Here is a 20,753-nt window from a genome sequence, read left to right as displayed (position 1 = left end):
TACCACCGATCACAAGTGTCTTGCCTCTCCTTTATCTTGTGTTATCTACTTTCACAGGTACATGTATGTGTAGCCAGGAATCCAGATGAATTCATTAAAAGATATATAGATTTTCCTACATTAATTACTAGAATTCCAGTTAGCATCAATATCTAATCTAGAAACCAAATTTGGGGCCAGCATTTGTAGGGTGTAAAGCCACCAGCATCCCACTTGGGTGGGTGGCAGTTCCAGTCCTGGCTGCTCCACTTCCCATCCAGCTCCCTGCTAATTGCTGGGGAAAAGGATGTGGAAGATGGCCCAAGTGCCGAGGCACCTGCCAGCCACGCGGGAGACCCAGAAGAAGCTCCCGATTTCAACCTGGCTCAGCCCTGACCAGCTGTGGCCACTTGGGGAGTGAACCAGCAGATGGAAGACCTCTAACTGTTAACTCTGGCTTTTAAATAAAGAGAAGGAAGGAAGGAAGGAAGGAAGGAAGGAAGGAAGGAAGGAAGGAAGGAAGGAATGGAGGGAGGGAAGAAGGGGAGGGGAGGGGAGGGGAGGAAAGGGAGAGGGGAGGGGAAGGAGGGGGAGAGGGGAGGGGAAGGAGGGGGGAGAGGGGAGGGGAGGGAGGGAGGGGGGAGGGGAGGGGAGGGAGGGGGAGAGGGGAGGGGAGGGGAGGGAGGGGGAGAGGGGGGAGAGGGGAGGGGAGGGAAGGGGAGGGAAGGCGAGGGAGAGGAAAAAAAATCAGCTCTCTTTTCTTCAGGCAGGTATTTAAAGGGTGGGGGAGAGAGGGTAAGTAATTCTGGCTGAAGCAGTTTTTTCTAAAAAATGTAAAGTCAGTTCAGTTACCTATCACAGACCCCCAGGCAACTCTAAAGATCCCTAGATTCTGTGCAAGACAGAATATTCAAAGCAACCTCTCCCAAGGATACGACAAACTGCTCACACTGACACGTACTGATTTTAATTTCTCCTTGGATTACCTATCTAGTCCCCTCAATATATGACTTTCAAAACATTGACTCTATTATAGTCAACTCACAGTTATCAAAGCTTAGACTTACTCAACTTAGAAATATTCTTTATGGTCCATTCCAGATTGTGAGTTACTCTCGACTCCTTAGTGAACAGTGAACACAGAAAACGTGAAAATCAAATTCAAGTATTTGGGACTATGAAAACAGCATACTGTTTCCAAGGGAAACGGGGCGAGCGAGGCTAATCTTTCGAATGCATTTATTTACACGCTGCATCCACACTGGCGATAGTGCTCCGGCCAAGCTCCCGCACTGTTCTAGAAGTCGCTGCTCCTTTTCTTACCCAAGTCGGGTTACTTCCATCAGCTCGCAGCTAAGTCAGAAGGAACGTAAGGGTCACGGAGGCGAAGTTGGGTCTTAACTGGAGGGGCTCTCCCAGCTTTCCGATTTCCATGTGGCTCGTCCTGACGCGGGAGCACCAGCCCCACTCCTCACTCCCCCTTTCCAGGGAAGCTCATTTTGGCATCTCCCTAGCTCGCTCGTGCGTCCCCTCCACAGGTTACTCCAAGTCTCCCGGATCCGGACGCCGGGACCCCCTCCTCCCCTCCAGTTCCCACTGCTGTGACTACTCTCAAACCCACCACCGGCTCCAGGGCTGTGTCCTGGAAACAAAAGCTTGTGCTGGTCGTCGGACCGGGTCCGGGCACCTCCCGGCACGAGCCTACCCCGCGAGCAGCCCCACGTTCGGGGGGCGCCAGAACCCGCAGGCAGTCGGGGACGAGCCTAGCGGAACCTCAGAAGCTGGCGGGACTCGGAGGGGAGTGAGGGCCCCAAAAGGCAAGAGGCACGGGACTGTGTGCGTTAACGTCCCGGGGCGTGCCACGGGCAGGTGCACGTCCAGGTAACGGAGGCCAGGGCTCCGGGCCCTCGAGCGCTCGCGAGAGGCACCGCCACCCCCGCCCTCCCCGCGCGGCTCACCGGTGCTGCAGCCCCACGAGTCCCAGCGTGATCACATGCGGCACATCCAGCTGCGTGGGCCACTCTCCTGAGGCGATGCACCCGAACACGCCACATTCCTCTCGGATTCCTAACTCTTCCAGCTCCATGTCGCCGCCGAAAGCACGTGGAGGAAGCTGCAGCCGCGGCCCGGGTCGGCGCACCAACCAGCTGCAGCCTTGAAACCAACGCCTCAGAAGACCGCGCCGGAGACAGCGGCTTCCTCCCCAGCACCGAGCGTCTGCTCGCTACTGCGGCGGCGCGTGCTGTCCCCGCCCCCTCCGTGGGCGGGGCCGCAGCCCCCGCGTCCCGCCCCCCACAGGGCCCGCCAATGAGTGAGGGCAGAGAGCGAGGCTCCGCGGCCGAGGGGAGGAGTCCCGCATACAGTAGGGGTGGAGCTACTCCTCCCCCACCCCCGGAGACGCCCGGACAGTATACTCTCCCGCACGTGGAAATCTCCGTTACTCTCTAGTCCTCAATGCTGGGGTGACGAGAATAACGGGGTTAGCATCCTGGCCCTCGCCCAAGAGGCACACGTCGCGCGCCCCTCCGCACGTGCCTTCCCCCGGCCGGGACGACTTGGTACGCTCCAAGCCCTGACCGGCTTCCTCCGGCTCCGAGGGGCCCCAGCCTGCGGTCGGCGCGGAGCGGGGAGGGGCCGCCAGCGCGCGCCACTTTCCGGCTCCCCGGGAACGCCGCCCGGGGGCGGGGTCGCGCCGGCGCGCCTGCGCGGCGGGAAGCCCCGGGCAGAGACCCTGCCGCGTGCATTCGCACGTAGATCGCGGTCGGCCGAGCTGCGCGGCGGCGGCCGCCGACTCTGCGAGAGCCCCGCCTCCGCGGCCCGCGCGCTGCGCCTCTCGGCCTCTTTTCCAGATTTGTGCGGCCCTTGGTCCACTCGGGATAATGGCGACGGCCGAGGGTGAGTGGCGGGCGCCCGGGGCCGGCCCGGCGGCTGAGGTGGCCGAGGCGGCTGAGGCGGCCGGGCTCTGGGCGGACGCACACGTGGCCCGAGCGCCCGGAGCGCGGGACGCGGTGGCGAGGGGCGAGCGTGGGGCGGGTCCCTGGGACAAAAGGCGGTCGGAAGCGCTCTGGTCATGAATAGCTATTGCAAAGCAACTGCTTGAAATTCTGGTGCTGACTTCAAACCCTAGAGTCTTGGTTGTTCCAGGTTCTTGATTAAACTGAAAATCTGGCCAGGTTTTGTGCAGTTTGGTCTTTTTTTTTTTTTTTTTTTTTACTTTTTAAAGCAGTCTTTGATGGCTTTGCTGAGTTCCAAAACCTGCAGGCAAAAACAAAAAAAAAAAAGGGTTGCTAGCTTCATTTTGCATTTACCGCATTTACGTCGTAGCGGTAACCTTTGCGCTCAGGTCGACTGGAACGATGGTTCTTGCCGTGGATGTGGAATCGGACGTGATACGATGTTTCCGACAAATACGCAGTGAACCAGATGGCCTGTGTCATCCGCCAGTACATTCTTTTTGCACGTAGGAGACAAACTGGATTTAGATCAGAGAGTTGTAAGCTGGGGCCGGCGTGATGGCGAAGGTTCGAGTCCTGGCCCGGGAAAGCAGCAGAGGATGGCCCGAGGGACTGGGCCCCTGCGCCCACGTGGGAGGCCTGGATAGGGCTCCTGGCTTGGCGGTTGCGGCCAGCTGGGGAGTGAGCCATCGTAAAAAGAGCGTTGTAAACTCACCGGGAAGAGCCGATTCCTTCAGCCATCCTTAGTCCTCATCAGCCTCTTCTGAACTCTTCTGCAAAGTTACAGCATTTTGATAATTGCGCAACCGCTCCATAAAACCAAGGGCTGGCCAGTTTTTCCTGCAGTCAGGGTGCCTGAACCTGGTGGGACCTCTCAAGGTTTTGTTCCAGCACTTACATCTTGGATACCAGTGGCAGGTTAGCTTTCCCAGAATGAAGGCCCGTCTTGGTCAGAAAAATGCTCAGTGGCTTCCCTGGAGCTGTTGCAGCCTGTTCCTAAGTTCCTGTGATTGGAACCCTGCGTAAAGCTGTCCTTCCTACCTCTTCCACCCTAATTTGTCTTGGTAGGAATCCTTACCCTACATTCCAGTGAGTTTAATTCACAGAGGTCACATTTTATTTTTTCTTTTTGTTATTGTTGTTCTAGAACAATGCTGGCTAAAAGAAATATAAAGTGAACCATATACATAAATTTGTTTTTTAACAGCCCTCTTTCTGAAGTTTTTTATAAATTTGGTAAAATGAGTTTTAATGGCTTTTATTTAACCCAGGATATCCCAAATATGAACATTTCAACATGTGATTTATAGAAAAAATTCCTTGAGGTATTTTGCATCCTTTTTTTTTCCACGTTGAGTGTGGTGTGTAGTTTATACATAAATCACATCTCAGTTTGGAGTCATCATGTTTCAAGTGTTTGATGATTGCCTGGTAAAGTTCTTTTCTATGGAAATTCTATGCTTTTGATAACTTTTAAATTTCAGTTCCATGAGCCATTCTCAGTCCTTCTCAGTCTCTTCTGAACTCATCTAATAATTGACAGCATTTTGGCACTTTGAGCAAGTGTCCGGATGGTTGAGTCTACCCATTGCCATTGCTGTCCTATTTCATGACTGGGCAATAAGCAGAGATTGAACCATTCTTGCTTCCTATAGCTCTTTTGTCCACCACACTGAATCGGTTCTCTCTCTCTCTCAAACATCTTGCCTCTTCTCCCACTGCTTTTCCCTTAGACTGTGACATTTCTTGCCTGGGTTGCTGCAGTAGCAGCAGCTTCCTAACGGGTCTCCCAGAGTCTGGTTTTGTTCCAACCATGCCTTCGTTCTCCACACAGCAACCACAAGGATCTTTCTGGAATGCAAATCTAGCATTTCACTACAGAGCTTAAAAGCCCTATCTATGGTTGTTCCTAGGATAAAGTCAGCTCAATCAACTTGGCCTACAAGGCCTGAGGAAATGGAAGAGAAAGGAACAGAAGTGGGCAGGAGGGGGATAAGAATTCCATGGAAGAAGTTGGAACGCTAGGCAGGGACTGGAGAAATAAGTATAGAGCACTAAACTGGGGCTGTATGCTGGAGGGTTTGTTTTTTATCTGCAAGAGGGTGAGCAGGCTCTCGCAGGTGCTGTTTCACTCCTACATGCCTGCAGCTAGGAGCCATGGACTCAAGCCAGGTCTTCTCCATGGGTGACAGGAACCGGATTACTTGAGCCATCACCACTGCCTCCCAGGGTCTGCACTGGCAGGAAGTGAGAGCCGGGGGTGGAACCCAGGAGCTCTTGATGTGAGAAGGGGGTATCTTTGCTAGGCCAAGTGCCTGCTCCCCGCTGCAGGGTTTTTTAAGCCTGTTGCTGAGTCTGGTGGATAGTATGTTAGGAGGATACAGATTCATCCTCTAAATTAGGTGCCCTAGGGTAGCAGCTATTGTGCTGAGCTGTCGCTAGTGCTTGCCTCTGCCAGCTGCTAATGTGAGCCCTGCACAAGTCTTGGGTCTCGCTTCCTGCTGTCCCCGTGGCGAGGGACCTGCACCCACAGCGCTGGTGCTGCAGCCACACTGCAGTTCTGCTGAACACTCTGCACCTTCATTTAGCCACCACCACCAGTCCCTCCCTTTCTTCCTGGCTAAATTTTGATCATTCTTCAGATATCTACCTAGTTGTCACTTTCTTCTAGACTCCTTCTCTGCTGTCTAAAGTAGTTTAGGTAGGTGGCACTGCTATGAACATGTGTTTCCACAATCTGTGGTTATTGCATTAACTTCCTGTGATGCTGTGTGTAGTATCACCCTGGGTCCTACGAGAGCAGGAGCTGTGTCTCCTGCGCCCATAGATCCCCAGTGCCTGGCAGTGGGTGCGCTCAAAAAGTGCTGATGTCAGAATGAATCCAGCTCCAGGAGCAGGAGGGTGAGCGCCCTTCTGGGAATGTTTAAGTCCTCAAACTTCGTCACCTGTGTCATCATCTGTCTTTCTCATGATTAGGATCTCCTTCCAGTAAGGTCTTGTGGCATCAAAATTAGATTCCTTTGTGCCTGCTTCCTCGGTTTGCCACAGCTGTTGGTGAAGGGAAGGGATTAAGCGGGTAGGAGAGGCCAGGCGAGATTAGGAAATAGAGAAGGGTGCTTCCAAATGTGCTTAACTCCAGTGAAGAGGAGCCTCCTCTGTTAACTTGAGATCAAGAAAGTCATCTGTTAAAATTTTTTACCATTTTCGCCGGTGCCACAGCTCACTAGGCTAATCCTCCGCCTTGCGGCGCCGGCACACCAGGTTCTAGTCCCGGTCGGGGCGCTGGATTCTGTCCCGGTTGCCCCTCTTCCAGGCCAGCTCTCTGCTGTGGCCCGGGAGTGCAGTGGAGGATGGCCCAAGTGCTTGGGCCCTGCACCCCATGGGAGACCAGGAGAAGCACCTGGCTCCTGCCATCGGATCAGTGCGGTGCGCTAGCCGCAGCGGCCATTGCAGGGTGAACCAACGGCAAAGGAAGACCTTTCTCTCTGTCTCTCTCTCTCTCACTGTCCACTCTGCCTGTCAAAAAAAAAGAAAAAAATTTTTACCATTTTTTTAGCCATTAAAAAGTCTACTATCAAATCTCTCAGATTTATAGTATCTTAGTTTGAAGGTTAATATTATAGACGGATATGCATTCTTAAAATGGGACATAAATACTTTTTTTAAAAAAAAAAGAAAATCATCTGGCTAAACTTTTACCATTTTGCCTGCTGTGGAAGAAAGCAAAAAATCTGGAAAAAATACAACAATTTATTCCAACTAGTTTAGAGACTGTATTGGGAGCATGTATGTAAAAATATAGGATAGTTACATTGAAGTATCTTAAATTTTAATTCTGCTTCCGTTCAGGCCTGAGTGGTAGGTTGATAGCAGGAAGAGCACAGGACTTGATATCATAATATTCAGGATGTTGTCCAACCCTGCTGTTTCCTAACTGTATAACTCAACCATTTTCATTTAGCTTTCTGATCTGTATACTTACATGATTATTCCTCACCCAACATTATGCCAATGAAATGTGATTCCTAAGAAATTACTTTGTATACTCTAAGGTTCTATGGAGATTATTACTGAATCCCTCTACGTGTTCATTGATTGATCATTCCAGATGACTTAATATTCCATACTCAGGAAGTTTCTTCCTGAAATCTGATGCATTTCTCTTTTATGCCCACAGTACTGAACATTGGTAAGAAGCTCTATGAGGGCAAAACAAAAGAAGTCTATGAATTGTTAGATAATCCAGGAAAAGTCCTCCTGAAATCGAAGGACCAGATCACAGCGGGAAATGCAGCGAGAAAGAATCATCTGGAAGGAAAAGCTGCAATCTCAAACAAAACTACCAGCTGTATTTTTCAGTTATTACAAGAAGCAGGTAAGTGGCTCCCCGCGTGGCCTCCTGCCGGTGCGCTTACTCTTGCACTCTTGCTTTCTTGGATCATGTTCATGAGTAAATGACATTGTTTGGGTCAGCTACATATTACTCAGCAGTCTTATGTTCCAGTTGTTCTGGGAAGCAAGTAAGTGGCTCCTGCACCTCCTCCTCGCCTCGTTTCTCTCACACACTGGTCTCTTTCATGGGGAGGTGGTGGTGTCCAAAATTAACATCACATTTGGCATGTCTCATAAACTCAGTTCATTTAAGGCAAACCAAGAGCGCTCAGATTTGCTGTACCTCTTGGTTTAGAAGTAGCAATAGCATTTAGTTAAATCTTAGTGAGTTTGTATCCCCTCCAAGACCATCTTCTGTCTTTAGGAGCTGAACTGTGAAGGAAGCCTGTTTTGGTATTGAGTAGCTCCAGTTGATGGTCTCTGATTTACTCCTTGTAGAGAATTATAAGAATTGTAAGTTCTTTCTTCTGCCTCATGTATGGAGGTGATAAACAGTTTCAAATTCCTCTTCTGCTTGAAGGCCCTAGAAGTATTTGAACTTGGCAGCTACATCTCATCCTGCCTTTTCGCAAGTGAGGACCCTGAACCACATCAAAGATTGCCAGAGTTCCCGCCTGCTTAAAAAGTTAACAGCTGTATTTCCCATAGGGAATTCAATACAAAAGACTAAGATTGGAATATTGTCTGGAGGTTCACTGGAGTGGAGGAAGGGGAGTTGTTTTATTTCCACAAAATAGCAAAGTAATTCAAGTTATAATCCATTCTGGTACGGCCTGTGCATAGTTCTGCCTCTTCCACACTATCCTGTTGCATTTTGTAGAACAGTGTGGGGAAAAAAATGTTTGTTATCCACGTTATAAATCTATATATCATCAGCAGTGAGTATATTACTATAAATTTGAAGAATCTCATGATTCCTTGGTCACTGGAGCTAGGATTTTTTCTTTTTTTAATGTATTTGAAAGGCAGAGAGAGAGAGAGAGAGCGAGAGAGAGCTTCATCTGCTGGTTCACTCCCCAGATGCCCACAACAGCCAGGACTGGGCCAGTCTGAAGCCAGCCAGGAACCCAGAAGTCCATCCAGGTCTCTGACGTGGGTGGCAGGGACCAAGGACTTGAGGCATCATCTGTTTCCTCTCAAGATGTGCATTTCAGGAAGCTGAGTCAGAGGTGGAGTAGCTGGGGCTCAAAGCAGCCACTCTAGTATGGGAGGCAGCAGCTCAACCCACTGCACCACCAAGCCTTCCCCAAAGACTTATATTTTAAGATTTACCACCTCTTTTTTTTTTTTAAGGTTTATTTATTTATTTGAATGACAAGTTACAGTAGAATCTTCCATGCAATGGTTCACTCCCCAAATGTCCGCAACAGCTGGGTTGGACCAAAGCCAGGAGCTTCTTCAGGGTCTCCCACGTGGATGGTGGGGCTCGAGTACTTGGGCCATCTGCTGCTTTCCCAGGGACATTAGCAGAGACCTAGATTGGAAGTAGAGCAACCGGGACATGAACCAGTGCCCATATGGGATGCTGGCATCACAGGTGGCAGCTTAATCCACTGGACCACAACACCCCCCCACACACTCCAGTGATTATCTTTAGATTACTTTATTTGGCACACTTAGCTAAAACGTAATTGGTTCACAGGCAGTATTGAAAGGTGTTTTCTATATGGAGTACTGTGAAGTCAAGGAAAACCTACATTATCACCCATTTCTAGGCAGATTAATTTTAGAGACTACATTAGACATTTCCTTCAGCTCATGTAATTGTTACTTGCTAATAGTTAAATGAGGGGGCCGGTGCTGTGGTGTAGCAGGTAAAGCCACCGCCTGTGATGCTGGCAAGGTTTGAGTGCCAGCAGCTCCACCCTGAAACAGCTCACGGCTTATGGCCTGGGAAAGCAACAGAGGGTGACCTAAGTACCTTGGGCCCCGGCACCCACATGGGAGACCCAGAAGAACCTCCTGGTTCTTGGCTGTGGCTCATCCCAGCTGGCCGTTGTGGCCATTTGGAGAGTGAACCAGCCAATGGAAGATCTCTGTGTCTCTATTCCACCTATGCCCCTGTGAGCTGAGTGCTATAGTGCATGGTCCTTCCAAGTCACAGTATGTGAGTGACACACACTAGCAATGTTGATGGGAGGTGTAGACAGCTGCGATAACATGAGGGAAGTGCTTTTCTCACCACATGCAGTCATGGAACCTGCTTCAACGGTTAGCAGTGTGTTAGAAGCCGTCATTACATCACCTAAACTTTTAGGGTCTCTTTTAGAAGCACCCCACTCCACACCTTGGGGCCAGCGCTGTGGTGCAGTGAGTTAAGCCACTGCCTGCGTTGCTGACATCACATATGACTGCCCAGCAAGTCTCAGCTGCTCCACTTCCAATTCAGCTCCCTGCTGATACACCTAGGAAAGCAGCAGCAGATGCCCCAAGTAGTTGGACCCCAGCCACCCATGAGGGAGACCTGGAAGAAGCTCCTGGCTTCAGATCAGCCCAGCTTTAAACTTTGTGATCATTTGGAGAGTGAAGAGTGGATAGAAGATCTCTCTCCCTCCCCCGATCCAGCCCCTCTTTCTCTACAACTGCCTTTCAAATACATAACTCTTAAAAAAAACAAAAGGAAGCCCCACTCGCACCCCACCATGGAGACCATTATCAGTCATTATGTGCTTTTAGCGCCTTTAGGTGTGAGGGAGGGTTTTCCTCTGAATGACAGTAACTGTATTTATAATTTAAGTGATAAGACTTGGCTACTGGTCTGTCAAGTTTGGGAGGCAGATGAGCAGATCTGATGAATGATTAACAGACCAGCCCTGGAAGCCAGGGGTGCAGTTGCCTCCTCCTGTTGAGGGTTGATTGAAGTCTCCTGGTTGCCCTTGGGCCTCATCATTCATTAAAAGTTAAAATGGATATTATGCTTCCTCCCACTTCTCCCATTCTCTCCTGGAGTTCCTGTTAATGCAGCACACCACGGTTTATTTTGTTCCTCTCTTGATGGAATCTGTAAGTCAGACTCCATAGAGAATACAGAGGAAGCAGTATGGGTTTTGGATCCTGACCTTCTGATTCAGTATATAATTCACCATGTAACATTAAGATGAAATGATTTAGTGAAGGTTGGTTATTACAGTTTTATTCGCCTCAAATCTTTTTTAAATAAAAGTTCAAAGCTTTTAAAAAAAAAACCTCCTGTCATTGATGTGTAGGTATCAAAACGGCTTTCACCAGAAAACATGGGGAGACAGCTTTCATTGCGCCCCAGTGTGAGATGATTCCCATTGAGTGGGTTTGCAGAAGGATAGCAACTGGCTCTTTTCTCAAAAGAAACCCTGGCGTCAAGGAAGGCTACAGGTTTTACCCACCTAAAGTGGAGATGTTTTTCAAGGTAGGTGTTTTATGCTTCTGTATGTTACCGTAGTGTAGGTACGGGCTGTAGAGATTGAAACATTATTAATATTTCTGGTATTACAAATGTCATTCCATGAATGTTTGTCAGTAATGTCCATTCCTACTAGTGATAATATATCAGACTTTAAGAAAACATCTGTGAAAACCCTCTTAACCTTTGGGCCAAGGTGTCTAAGAAAAAGAACAGTTGGGGCTGACTGTGCAGCGAGTGAAGCCACCACCTGTGATGCTGGCATCCTGTTGGGGCACTCGTTTGAGTCCCAGCTGCTCTACTTCTGATCCAGCTCCCTGCTAAAAGCCTGAGAAAGCAGTGGAAGATGGCCCAAGTGCTTGGGACCCTGCCACCCACTTGAGTTCCTGGTTTTGGCCTGGTCCAGTCCCACTGTTGTGGCCATTTGGGATTGAACCAGCAGATGGAAGGTTTCTCTCCACCCCCGTAACTCTGCCTTTCAAATAAATAAATAAATAATTTTTATTTTTAGAAAATGAACAAATTAAAATTAGCAGTTATAAGGAAGAGAAGAAAATAACATTTAACCCATTTTTAAAAAACTATTGGAATCTATATTGTAATACAGGACAGTATCAACGGCTCTTGTAAGTGACCATATGCAATGATGATTTAGGAATCAATGATTATGCTATTTTGTAAAAATATTTCTTTGAAATGCAGAGTTAACAGAATTAGTGGTTATGAATTTTTAAAGTAGTTTATCCATTTCATCTTGATTTGTGCTGTTAAGCATAGTTCTACTTGGGAACCAATGTCATTGTTGCATTTTAAATCAGTGAGCTGTATTATGTGTCCGTATTATGACTTTAATAATAAAAATCAAGAATTCATAAAATAATTGCATGTGAATTTGGGATTCTACTTGGAATAAAATGAAATTATTTTCTCCCTTTCCTCTTTGAGATCTCTTGGATTAGCAAATAGTGTCCATAGAGACTTAAATTAATGTATAAAAAGAAGACAGATTCTTTCAAATACTTGATAACCTAGAACATGTTGCTTGCCTAAATTCTAAGGTAACTGTTGAAACTAGACAAAAATAATTGGTTTGAATTAAAGGATATTGTAAACAAAATTTTTTTTTCTTTAGAGAAAAATTGGTATTTTTGAGGAATTAATGCTCAAGGAGAAAAGGGCTTTAGACTTTCTGGACAGTTCAGACACTTGGGGTTTCTGTTAACTGGACTGCTTTGCTTCCTTCTCAGGATGATGCCAATAATGATCCACAGTGGTCTGAGGAACAGTTGATTGCTGCGAAATTTTGCTTTGCTGGACTTGAGATAGGTCAGACGGAAGTGGACATCATGAGTCACGCCACGCAGGCTGTTTTCGAAATTCTGGAGAAATCCTGGTTGACCCAGAACTGTACACTGGTGGATATGAAGGTGCACACAGAACAAGGAGATTGAAAAGTAAGTGTTGTAAGTGAGGAGGATAATTTTTAAAAACTCTCCTTTGTGATGTGCTGTTTCCAGATTGAGTTCGGTGTTGATGTAACCACCAAAGAAATTGTTCTTGCTGATGTTATTGACAACGATTCCTGGAGACTCTGGCCATCAGGAGATCGAAGCCAACAGAAAGACAAACAGGTGCGTGAAGCTCAGGCTCCTTATCTGTTGGGAAATCAGACTGGGCTGGAGAATGGAGCCGAGAGGAGAAACAGCTGTTCTCTCTGAACCTCATTCATTGGTCACTATTCAGTCTTAAAGGTAAAAATCTCCTGTATCCCGATAAGGGAATGCTACTTTATAAAAAGGTTTCTCAGTTTATTATCTTAATGGACTCATACAGCAATAACACAGCAAGTATCTGTCTTACTTGGCTAGTTGAACACTAAAACTCTTGGAGAAGAAGTGTGTTGACAGTTGTGTTAGAGTATATGCAAGATCTAAGTGTACCCCTTTTCCCCCCAAGTCTTCCTGCTCTGTACTGTGAGAAATGAAATTAGGGTAAAACCCTCTCTATACTTAAGATCTCCAGGGCAGGCAATCATGTTTGCTAGTGCAGAAAGCATTTCATCTTATGTGAAAGTAAAATTGTTTTGCAGCTGAGCTTTGTCTAATTGTGGAAATGAATTTGTAGATACATTTTTAGATACATCACTTGCAGGGCAGACCCTTCATGATCCCTGCCCCAAACCCAGAAACCAGGTAGCTTCCGACAGCGGAAGACACTTGTTTTCTAAACCTTGTCTTACTTTCTAGTCTTACCGTGACCTCAAAGAAGTGACTCCTGAAGGGCTCCAGATGGTAAAGAAGAACTTCGAGTGGGTTGCAGAGAGAGTGGAGGTAAACCTTCACAGTAAACCTGTACTGTATTGTGTTCTCCTCTGAGAAAATCCTGTTTCACACAAGGTGTGGACACACGCAGTGCTTCTCTGTCAGCGACTCTGCAGGAGAGAGGCCCCTACAGGGAGTGGGCAGCCTGTACACTGGCACTTCTGCTGTCGAGTTGGCCTGTCCATGCCTGCCCGCCCTGGTAGAAGAAACTTTACATTTCCTGCTTGCTTCTCCCCTCACTGCTCAGGGTTTTGACCTCGGGGTGGATAGAACTTCATGTAGCTTTTTAAAACACTGCTTTAATGCGTATGGTATTTGTACTATAATTCCATAGAAGCTGAATGGGATTTGTGGTTATCCAAGGCTCATACTCACCTTTCAGAACATTAATTACATGAGAATAGACACTTTGAGCTCTGGGCAACCCACTGGAAAAGATTTATAGCATGATTTCTAAATTTGGCCTGTTATACCTTAAGAACCACCGTTAAACAGAATGCCCTAAAACTTAGAATGAAATAGTTTGCTGTAGTTTCCTGACTATTAATTAAAAAAGATTTGAGTATGTATTATTTTTATTAATAAACATAATTTATCTGACTAAAAGTCTGATGGGGGGGCAAGATTTATGTGAAAGGCAAAGCAACAGAGACAGAGATCTTCCATATGCTGGTTTTACTCCCTCGATCAAAGTCAATCTTGGTCTCCCACATGAGTAGCAGGGGCCCAAGGGTTTGGACCATCTTCCACGGCCCTCCCAGGCACAGTAGCAGGAAGCTGGATTGAAAGCGAAATAGCCAGGACTGGAGCTGGTGTTCCAGTGTGCAATGCCAGCATTGTAAGCAGCAACAGAACCTGGTCTTGGTCCCCTGTTTATGTCTTGATTATGAAGACCACTTTCCTTAATATAGAGAGTTTATTTTTAAAAATTTAAGCCTCTATCATTTGGTTTTTTTATCTTAAATTTGGTCTAAGAAAATATTCTGCACACATGTAATTTTATTGCAGACTGTACCTCTGTAAATCAACTGTTCTTATGGTACTCATGTTTGTTTTTATTTTCTTTTTTCTTTCTGTGGTTTTCTTTTCCAGTTGCTTCTGAAATCAGAAAGTGAGTGTAGGGTCGTAGTCTTGATGGGCTCAACTTCTGATCTCGGTCACTGTGCAAAAATCAAGAAGGCTTGTGAAGCTTTTGGAATCCCATGTGAACTCCGTGTAACATCTGCCCATAAAGGACCAGATGAAACCCTGAGGATTAAAGCTGAGTATGAAGGTAACTTCAGAGAATTAGCGCCCTCTGGGTGCTCCTTGGACTTCATGACCCTGAAAGAGAGCTTTCCCACAGCTCCAAGGGACCATCATGTGCCATGCTAGGCTTGTGTGGTACTCCTCTCCAAAGAGCTTAAAGTACTTCAGGAGCTTGTAAAAGAAAGGAGCAGGGGGAAGAATTGCAACTGTAGGCTGAAAGGTAGACAGTAAAAGTGTGAGAACTTCTGAGGTCTTCACCTGCTGAAGACACCCCAAGCATTCTTTCTAATGTGCGCCAACGTATGATGGCTGCTGTCCATCACGAGAGTCCCAGAGTTGGAATAGGAGAGCTCTCTGGGAATGAGCTGCCCTTCCTGGGAAGCAGTCAAACACAACGTTAAGAAATATTGCAGTACATAGTACATGATGGGATAGCATTAATCTAAAATAGAGACCTGGATTTACAACCCAAATGTATCTCAACTGAAAAAAACAGTGGTTGGCTGTTCCTTCTACAGGTAATTGCTGTGGAAATGCACTTGTTAATTTGAGGGAGGTGGCAGGCAGGAGGAGGTCTCAGACCCCTTGGTGAGCTGATGAACCTAGAACTCTTTGACCAAGAAACTCAACTTTGGATTCTAGGTTACAAATCTCTGCTTTAGGAAAGGGATACTTTTAATAAGTTCATTAAAGAATGAAATGATTGAGTCAAGCATGTATGTTTACAGTTTAATATGTTTCAAATAGAGCGTCTTAAAAAGGATTTGTTTGAAATGAGGAATTATAGACAGCGAGTGAGAGAGTTTTCACTGGCTGGTTCACTTCCCAAAATGCCCATCAGTGCCAGGGCTGGGCCAGACCGAAGCCAGGAGCTCAGAACTCCATGCAGGTGGCAGGGACACAGATACTCAGGGCATCTTCTACTGCTTTCCTGGGTGTGTTAGCAGGGAGCGTATCGGAAGTGGAGCCGCTGGGACTCGAACCAGCTCTCATTGGGTCATCAGTGCCCAGCCCTAGATAATTTTTTTTTTTTTTAAGATTTATTTATTTATTGGAAAGGAAGAGGGGAAGAGGCAAAGGCAGAAAGAGAGAAGTTTTCCATCTGCTGATTCACTCTCCAAATGGCTGCAACGGACAGAATTGCCCCAGTCCGAAGCCAGGAGCCAGGAGTTTCTTCCAGGTCTCCCAGGTGGTGCAGGGGCCCAAGGACTTGGGCTGTGTTCTACTGCTTTCCCAGGCCACAGCAGAGAGCTGGATCAGACCTGGAGCAGCCGGGACTCTAGTGCCCATAGGGGATGCTGGCACTGCAGGCGGTGGCTTTACCTGCTTTGCCACAGTGCCAACTCCAAGGATAATATATTATTAAACTTGCCTTCAATTCTTTTTTCCATGAAGCGCACCTGAACCTTCAGTCACTGCTAAGCGGGTGTCCCTGGCCCCCTTTTGATTGCAGGACTGCTCCGTGGAAAAGATCCCTTTTCAGTTGTTGACACCCTTTGTTTCCAGCAGCCAAAGCAGAAGAGGCCTGTGAGCCATCCTCCCAGACACCCTCTCACATCCCCTTGTATTCTAGAACTTAAACATGGCCCAGCATATCCAAGCTACTTTATTATCTGACTTATGGTCAGTGGCAGAGTGAACCTACATTATGAGCATGTGTCTCCTAATTGGGTCTCATTTATGCTTTCTCCAGAGAACACTACTTGAAGAACTCAAGAATTTAATGCCTAGAGGTCTTTCTAAAACAAAAACGTATTAAATCTCCTTTGAATGTTTAACGGCATGGTAAACGTGTGGTTTCCCTAGGGGATGGCATCCCTACTGTGTTCGTGGCAGTGGCAGGCAGAAGCAATGGTTTGGGCCCAGTAGTGGCGGGTAACACGGCGTATCCAGTTCTCAGCTGTCCCCCACTCACCTCGGACTGGGGAGCGCAGGATGTGTGGTCTTCTCTTCGACTACCCAGCGGTAAGATAAATGTTTCTGACTGCATGTCAGCACATCAGACACGTGGCGCAGTGTCGGGAACACTGAGGCGTGACTCGGGTCCAGCCGCAGCACTGCACGTTTTGTTGTGTCTAGACATTTAGCACAGACGGAGCTGTGTTTTGTACCTCAGTATTTAAGTGTGTACCTATCTCTGAGAGATAAAGACTCTAGTTTTAAATCATAATCACACCCTCCTACCCAAGGAAACTTAGTAATCATTTCTGAAAATCACCTAGTTTCTGCTTGCTGTTCAAGTTTGTCGAGTTACTTTTTTTTTAACAATTAGGTTCTTGAATATGGGATCCAGTACAGTTCTTATAGTGCATTTAGTTGATATATCTTATAAGTCTTTTTTTCTATAAAAATTCATCATCCTTTCACTCTCTGTAGAATTTTCCACATTTTAGCTTGGTTGATTATGTTCCTAGGTGAGAGTAAACATGCTCTTAGTCCCTTGTAGTTTCTATAAACTGATGGTAAGATCTGTAGTAAGAGTGAGCTCAGACTTTTCCCTCAGGAATACATCATTCAAGCTGTGGCGTTTTCTTAAGCAGTTGTACTGCCTTAGTTTAGGTACGCAGAATCTCTCACGTGCCGTCAAGCTCCTGAGGAACTTCCACTCAGGAGCTCTTTCCCACGGTCATACTGGGGTTAAGTCTGGCATTCCCTGCCTCAGCTGTGCCTGCTACCAGCCTGAAGTCTATTTAACCTCTAGAAAAACTGAAAACTCTCCTGTGGCACTTTTTTTTTAATTGATGAAATTCTAATAAAGTCTGGCATTTACTTAGTAATAATTTGCCAGTGTTGTTTTATTTATTGATTTGTAAGTCAGTTACAGAGAGAAGGGTGACAAATCCTCCATCCATTGGTTTACTCCCCAAATGGCCATAACAGCCAGAACTGGGCCAATCGGAAGCCAGCGGCCAGGAGCTTCCTCCAGGTCTCCCACACAGGTGCAGGGGCACAAGCACTTGGGCCATCTTCCACTGTTTTCCTGGGCTAGAGAGTTGGATTGGAAGAGGAGCAGCTGGGGCACAAACCAGCACCCATATGGGATACACCACAGGCCGAGGCTTAGCCTTCTACGAGCACCAGCCCCCCTCCTGTGGACTCTTGAAGGGTGGGGAAGGAGAGTGGAAAGCCCAATTGTCTTAGACTTATTATGGTCAGTACTTTCTCTCAGCCCCACTAGCACTCCCACTCCCCAGCCGCATTTGAGAGCCTGGTACCACAAATTCCTTGACCTTTAGGGGGTCCGATCATTTCTGTCAAGTTGCCTCTTATCTTTCCCTGATTCCAGTTTACGATTGAGTTTTCTTAAACTGCTAAGTTAATTACCAGTCCTTTTGCCTTGCAGCTGCCAAAACATTGCTTTTGTGTGTTTATGCCTATTTCCTCCTGACCTTTTACTATAGTTGTTTTTATATGATTGCAGGGATAAATCTTATGCTTGCTCCATCTTCAACTATGCAGATCTTTAATTACACTTCTGATAATATAAAATTTTCCAGCTAAAATCTGTAAAAAAAAAAAAAAACAAAACAAAAACAGGCTATAACCAGATTTATGTATTTATTTGAAAGGTAGAGTTGGAGCGATCTTCCATCAGCTGGTTCAACCCCCAGAGAGCTGCAACAGCCAGGGCTGGGCCAAAGCCAGGAGCCAGGGGCTCTTTCATCCAGGTCTCTCACTTGGGTGTTAGGAGCCCAGACACCTGGGCCATCTTCCACTGCTTTTCCCAGGCCAGGAACCTGGATCAGCAGTAAGCAGGCAGGACCCAAACCAGTGCCCATATGAGATGCAATATTTATTTATCTAAAGGTGGAGTTAGAAAAATCTTCAGTCAATTGGTTCACTCCTCAAATTGCAACAAGTGTCAGGCCAAAGAGCCAGGCCAAAGCTAGGAGCCAAGAGCTTCATTCAGGTCTCCCATGTGTGTGCAGAAAGCCAAGCACTAGGGCCATCTTCCACTGCTTTCCCAGGTGCATTAGCAAGGAGGTAGATTAGAAGTGAAGCATCCGACTCTGGCACCCATATGGGATGTCGGCACCTCAGGGGGTGGCTTAACCTACTGTGCCACAGTGCACAATTTATGGTAGAGAATTATATAGGTATTAGCCATAGAGCTTAGAAAAGGAGATGTGATGGGCAAAGCTAGGGCAATTTTGATCTATTACTATTTAAGGAGAAGATGGGAAAATCTAGCAGATTTGTATCTTTTGATGACACAAATTGAGGATACTTTGAGTTTTACAGTGGACTGTGAAAAACCCTGATGTCTGTCTATTTCTTTTCATGCTCACCAGATAACCTGATTTTTCACTAATCAAGCTTTGCTGGTATCAGAAGGGAGTCTGAGCAGTAGGCAGAATTTCAGATTGAGTGGAACACCCTACTCAGTATGCTAATAAAGATAACAGTTGACGTTCACTGAGTACTTGCCATGTACCAGCACTGTATTAGAATTCATTGTATCATCTCCTCAGGTAGCTGCTAATATCATTTCCTTCTTAGAGATGAACTGATGAGGACACTAACATTTGTCAGCAGCACAGCCAATGCACTACAGTAGGACAGGCTGCATTGGATAATTAATACAAATTAGTAAATGGACCTTCCACTTTTGTTCTGTTATTACTATGGATAGTGAGAGTCAAAAAGCCTGATAAATTCCAAGAATAGTGGGGAAATGCAGCTTTGAGATCTCTAAGCCAGCCACTCCTTGACTCTTGTACAGTAAACATAATGTCACCTCAAACTGCCTGAGCAGACAGTGTGGCCCCCAAGGACGTTGCTTTTCTTACTCGTTTTTATAGCTTAGTAGGTTTTTGGGTTTTTGTTTTGTTTTTAAGCTTTATTTATTTGAAAGGCAGAGTTAGACAGCTAGAGAGATCTTCAGTCTCCTGCTTCTCTCCCCAAATGGCCGTGACAACAAGGGCTGGGCCAGGTCAAAACCAGGAGTTTCTTCTTGGTCTCCCACACGGGAGACCCAAGCACTTGGCCCATCTTCTGCTGCTTTCCCAGGCACTTTAACAGGGAGCTGGATTAGAAGTGGAGCAGCTGGGACTCAAACCAGTGCCCATATGGATGGTAGCACTGCAGGCGGCAGCTCCATAACTTCAGATTTCTTAAAACTACTCTTTGCATTTGACTTCTTTTTGCTTTTAGAAAATGTTAAAATAGTTCAAATGCAGATAAAAAGATGAACCAGGAAATTGTATCAAAATACTTTGAAACCCTCAAGTTTGTCTAGTATAGGTACTTCGACCCATTTATCTTGTTCCTAATTTTACTTCTATTGACATTTACCAGGTATTTAAAGGGAGACTATATGTGAAAAGATTGGAAAACGTGCATTCCTTTGCACGTAGAGTCAACGAGAATGACGAAAAATGATGTGCATAAAATATTTCTTCTTTTAATCATTTTGGCACTTCAGCAGGAAAGAAACTCCTTCCACAGATTGTATTTTAGACAAGGACATTAGCTTTTAATTGTCTTACCTTACTGTGTTGTATGTATCTATGCATAAAAGGGTTTGCAAGGTGGTCTCATTATTAACTGACAGCGGAATTGTCTTTCCCTTTCTGAACCAACAGGTGTCAGCTGTTCAACCATTCTTTCTCCGGAAGGATCTGCTCAGTTTGCTGCTCAGATATTCGGATTAAATAACCATTTGGTGTGGTCCAAACTGCGAGCAAGCATATTGAACACGTGGATTTCCTTGAAGCAGGCTGACAAGAAAATCAGAGAATCTAACTCATAAGAAAGAACACTATTGCATTTTGTAGGGGAAAAACTAAATTTTTGGTTTAGCTGCGAAATTAAAAAAATCAGTAGAGTTGAATCAAAACCAAATTTACTGGTGAATAAATGCTGCTCCTCTCGATTCATGGATTAGAAAATCTCATGTTTAATATTCTTTACAGGTAGTGGAATTGCTATAAGGACATTTAAAAAGCTAGTCTGTTATCTACATTGTTAGGTACATAACATAACCAAAGAATTCCATTTCATAAATGTCACTGTTGTCTCACTATGCCAACAATGATTGATTGCCCTCTTATAAAATACTACTCACCCTCCATATTTCAACCCGTAAGTTTGAGAAGGTTACAGTGATATTTCTTAGGTGGCTGGAGCCTTCCTGGCAGCTCTGTGCATCTAGGTTGTATTTTCGACTGTCCATTCCTCCTTGTCTGTTTTCAAGGGCAGCCCTCTCCCCCCATAAAAACCAGAGTGCTCCTTACTTCATTCTTCTGCTAAGCCTGGAACTCTCACTACACTCACTGTCCCAAGTCAGAAGTCTGATTTCATCTGTCCATTCCCATCTTGCTCATCACCCATGCAGTTTAATTTCTGATTAACCTCTGTCCTCATGCCACCCTGGCCTGACAAGTTCCCATTCTCAGCCCAGCCTTTTCCAGGTTGCTTGTCGAAGGACCTCTATCATAAGCTCTCACACAGCATACACTCCTTTGAAAATACCAGTTA

The 20,753-nt window shown here is 46.2% G+C and overlaps 2 protein-coding genes across 2 annotated transcripts in view; one reads left to right on the top strand and one right to left on the bottom strand.

The window, feature by feature from the left end:
- Nucleotides 1–2,273, bottom strand: part of PPAT (phosphoribosyl pyrophosphate amidotransferase) — a 59,715-nt gene extending 57,442 nt beyond the window's left edge. Inside the window, exon 1 of the mRNA XM_002717162.5 lies at nt 1,938–2,273. Within this exon, the coding sequence (XP_002717208.1) occupies nt 1,938–2,065 (128 nt within the window). The 5' untranslated portion in view covers nt 2,066–2,273. The remainder of the gene's footprint in view (nt 1–1,937) is intronic.
- A 429-nt stretch (nt 2,274–2,702) lies between these two features.
- On the top strand, nt 2,703–20,148 carry PAICS (phosphoribosylaminoimidazole carboxylase and phosphoribosylaminoimidazolesuccinocarboxamide synthase). Its single transcript, XM_051841852.2, has 9 exons — nt 2,703–2,874; nt 7,111–7,308; nt 10,532–10,710; nt 11,952–12,131; nt 12,222–12,335; nt 12,951–13,034; nt 14,118–14,298; nt 16,080–16,238; nt 19,859–20,148. Exons 1-9 carry the CDS (start codon nt 2,859–2,861, stop codon nt 20,023–20,025), a joined length of 1,278 nt encoding a protein of 425 aa, XP_051697812.1. The 5' UTR covers nt 2,703–2,858; the 3' UTR covers nt 20,026–20,148.
- The last annotated feature ends 605 nt before the right edge of the window (nt 20,149–20,753 follow it).

The sequence above is a fragment of the Oryctolagus cuniculus genome, chromosome 8 (assembly GCF_964237555.1).
Source record: "Oryctolagus cuniculus chromosome 8, mOryCun1.1, whole genome shotgun sequence".
Taxonomy (NCBI): Eukaryota; Metazoa; Chordata; class Mammalia; order Lagomorpha; family Leporidae; genus Oryctolagus; species Oryctolagus cuniculus.
This window is presented reverse-complemented; position numbering and strand designations above follow the sequence as displayed.

Bases quoted from the DNA above. Each gene is read 5' to 3' on its own strand.
- PAICS (XM_051841852.2), top strand. The intron at 13,035-14,117 runs GTAAACCTTCAC...TTTCTTTTCCAG, and splicing joins GGGTTGCAGAGAGAGTGGAG to TTGCTTCTGAAATCAGAAAG. The intron at 16,239-19,858 runs GTAAGATAAATG...CTGAACCAACAG, and splicing joins TTCTCTTCGACTACCCAGCG to GTGTCAGCTGTTCAACCATT.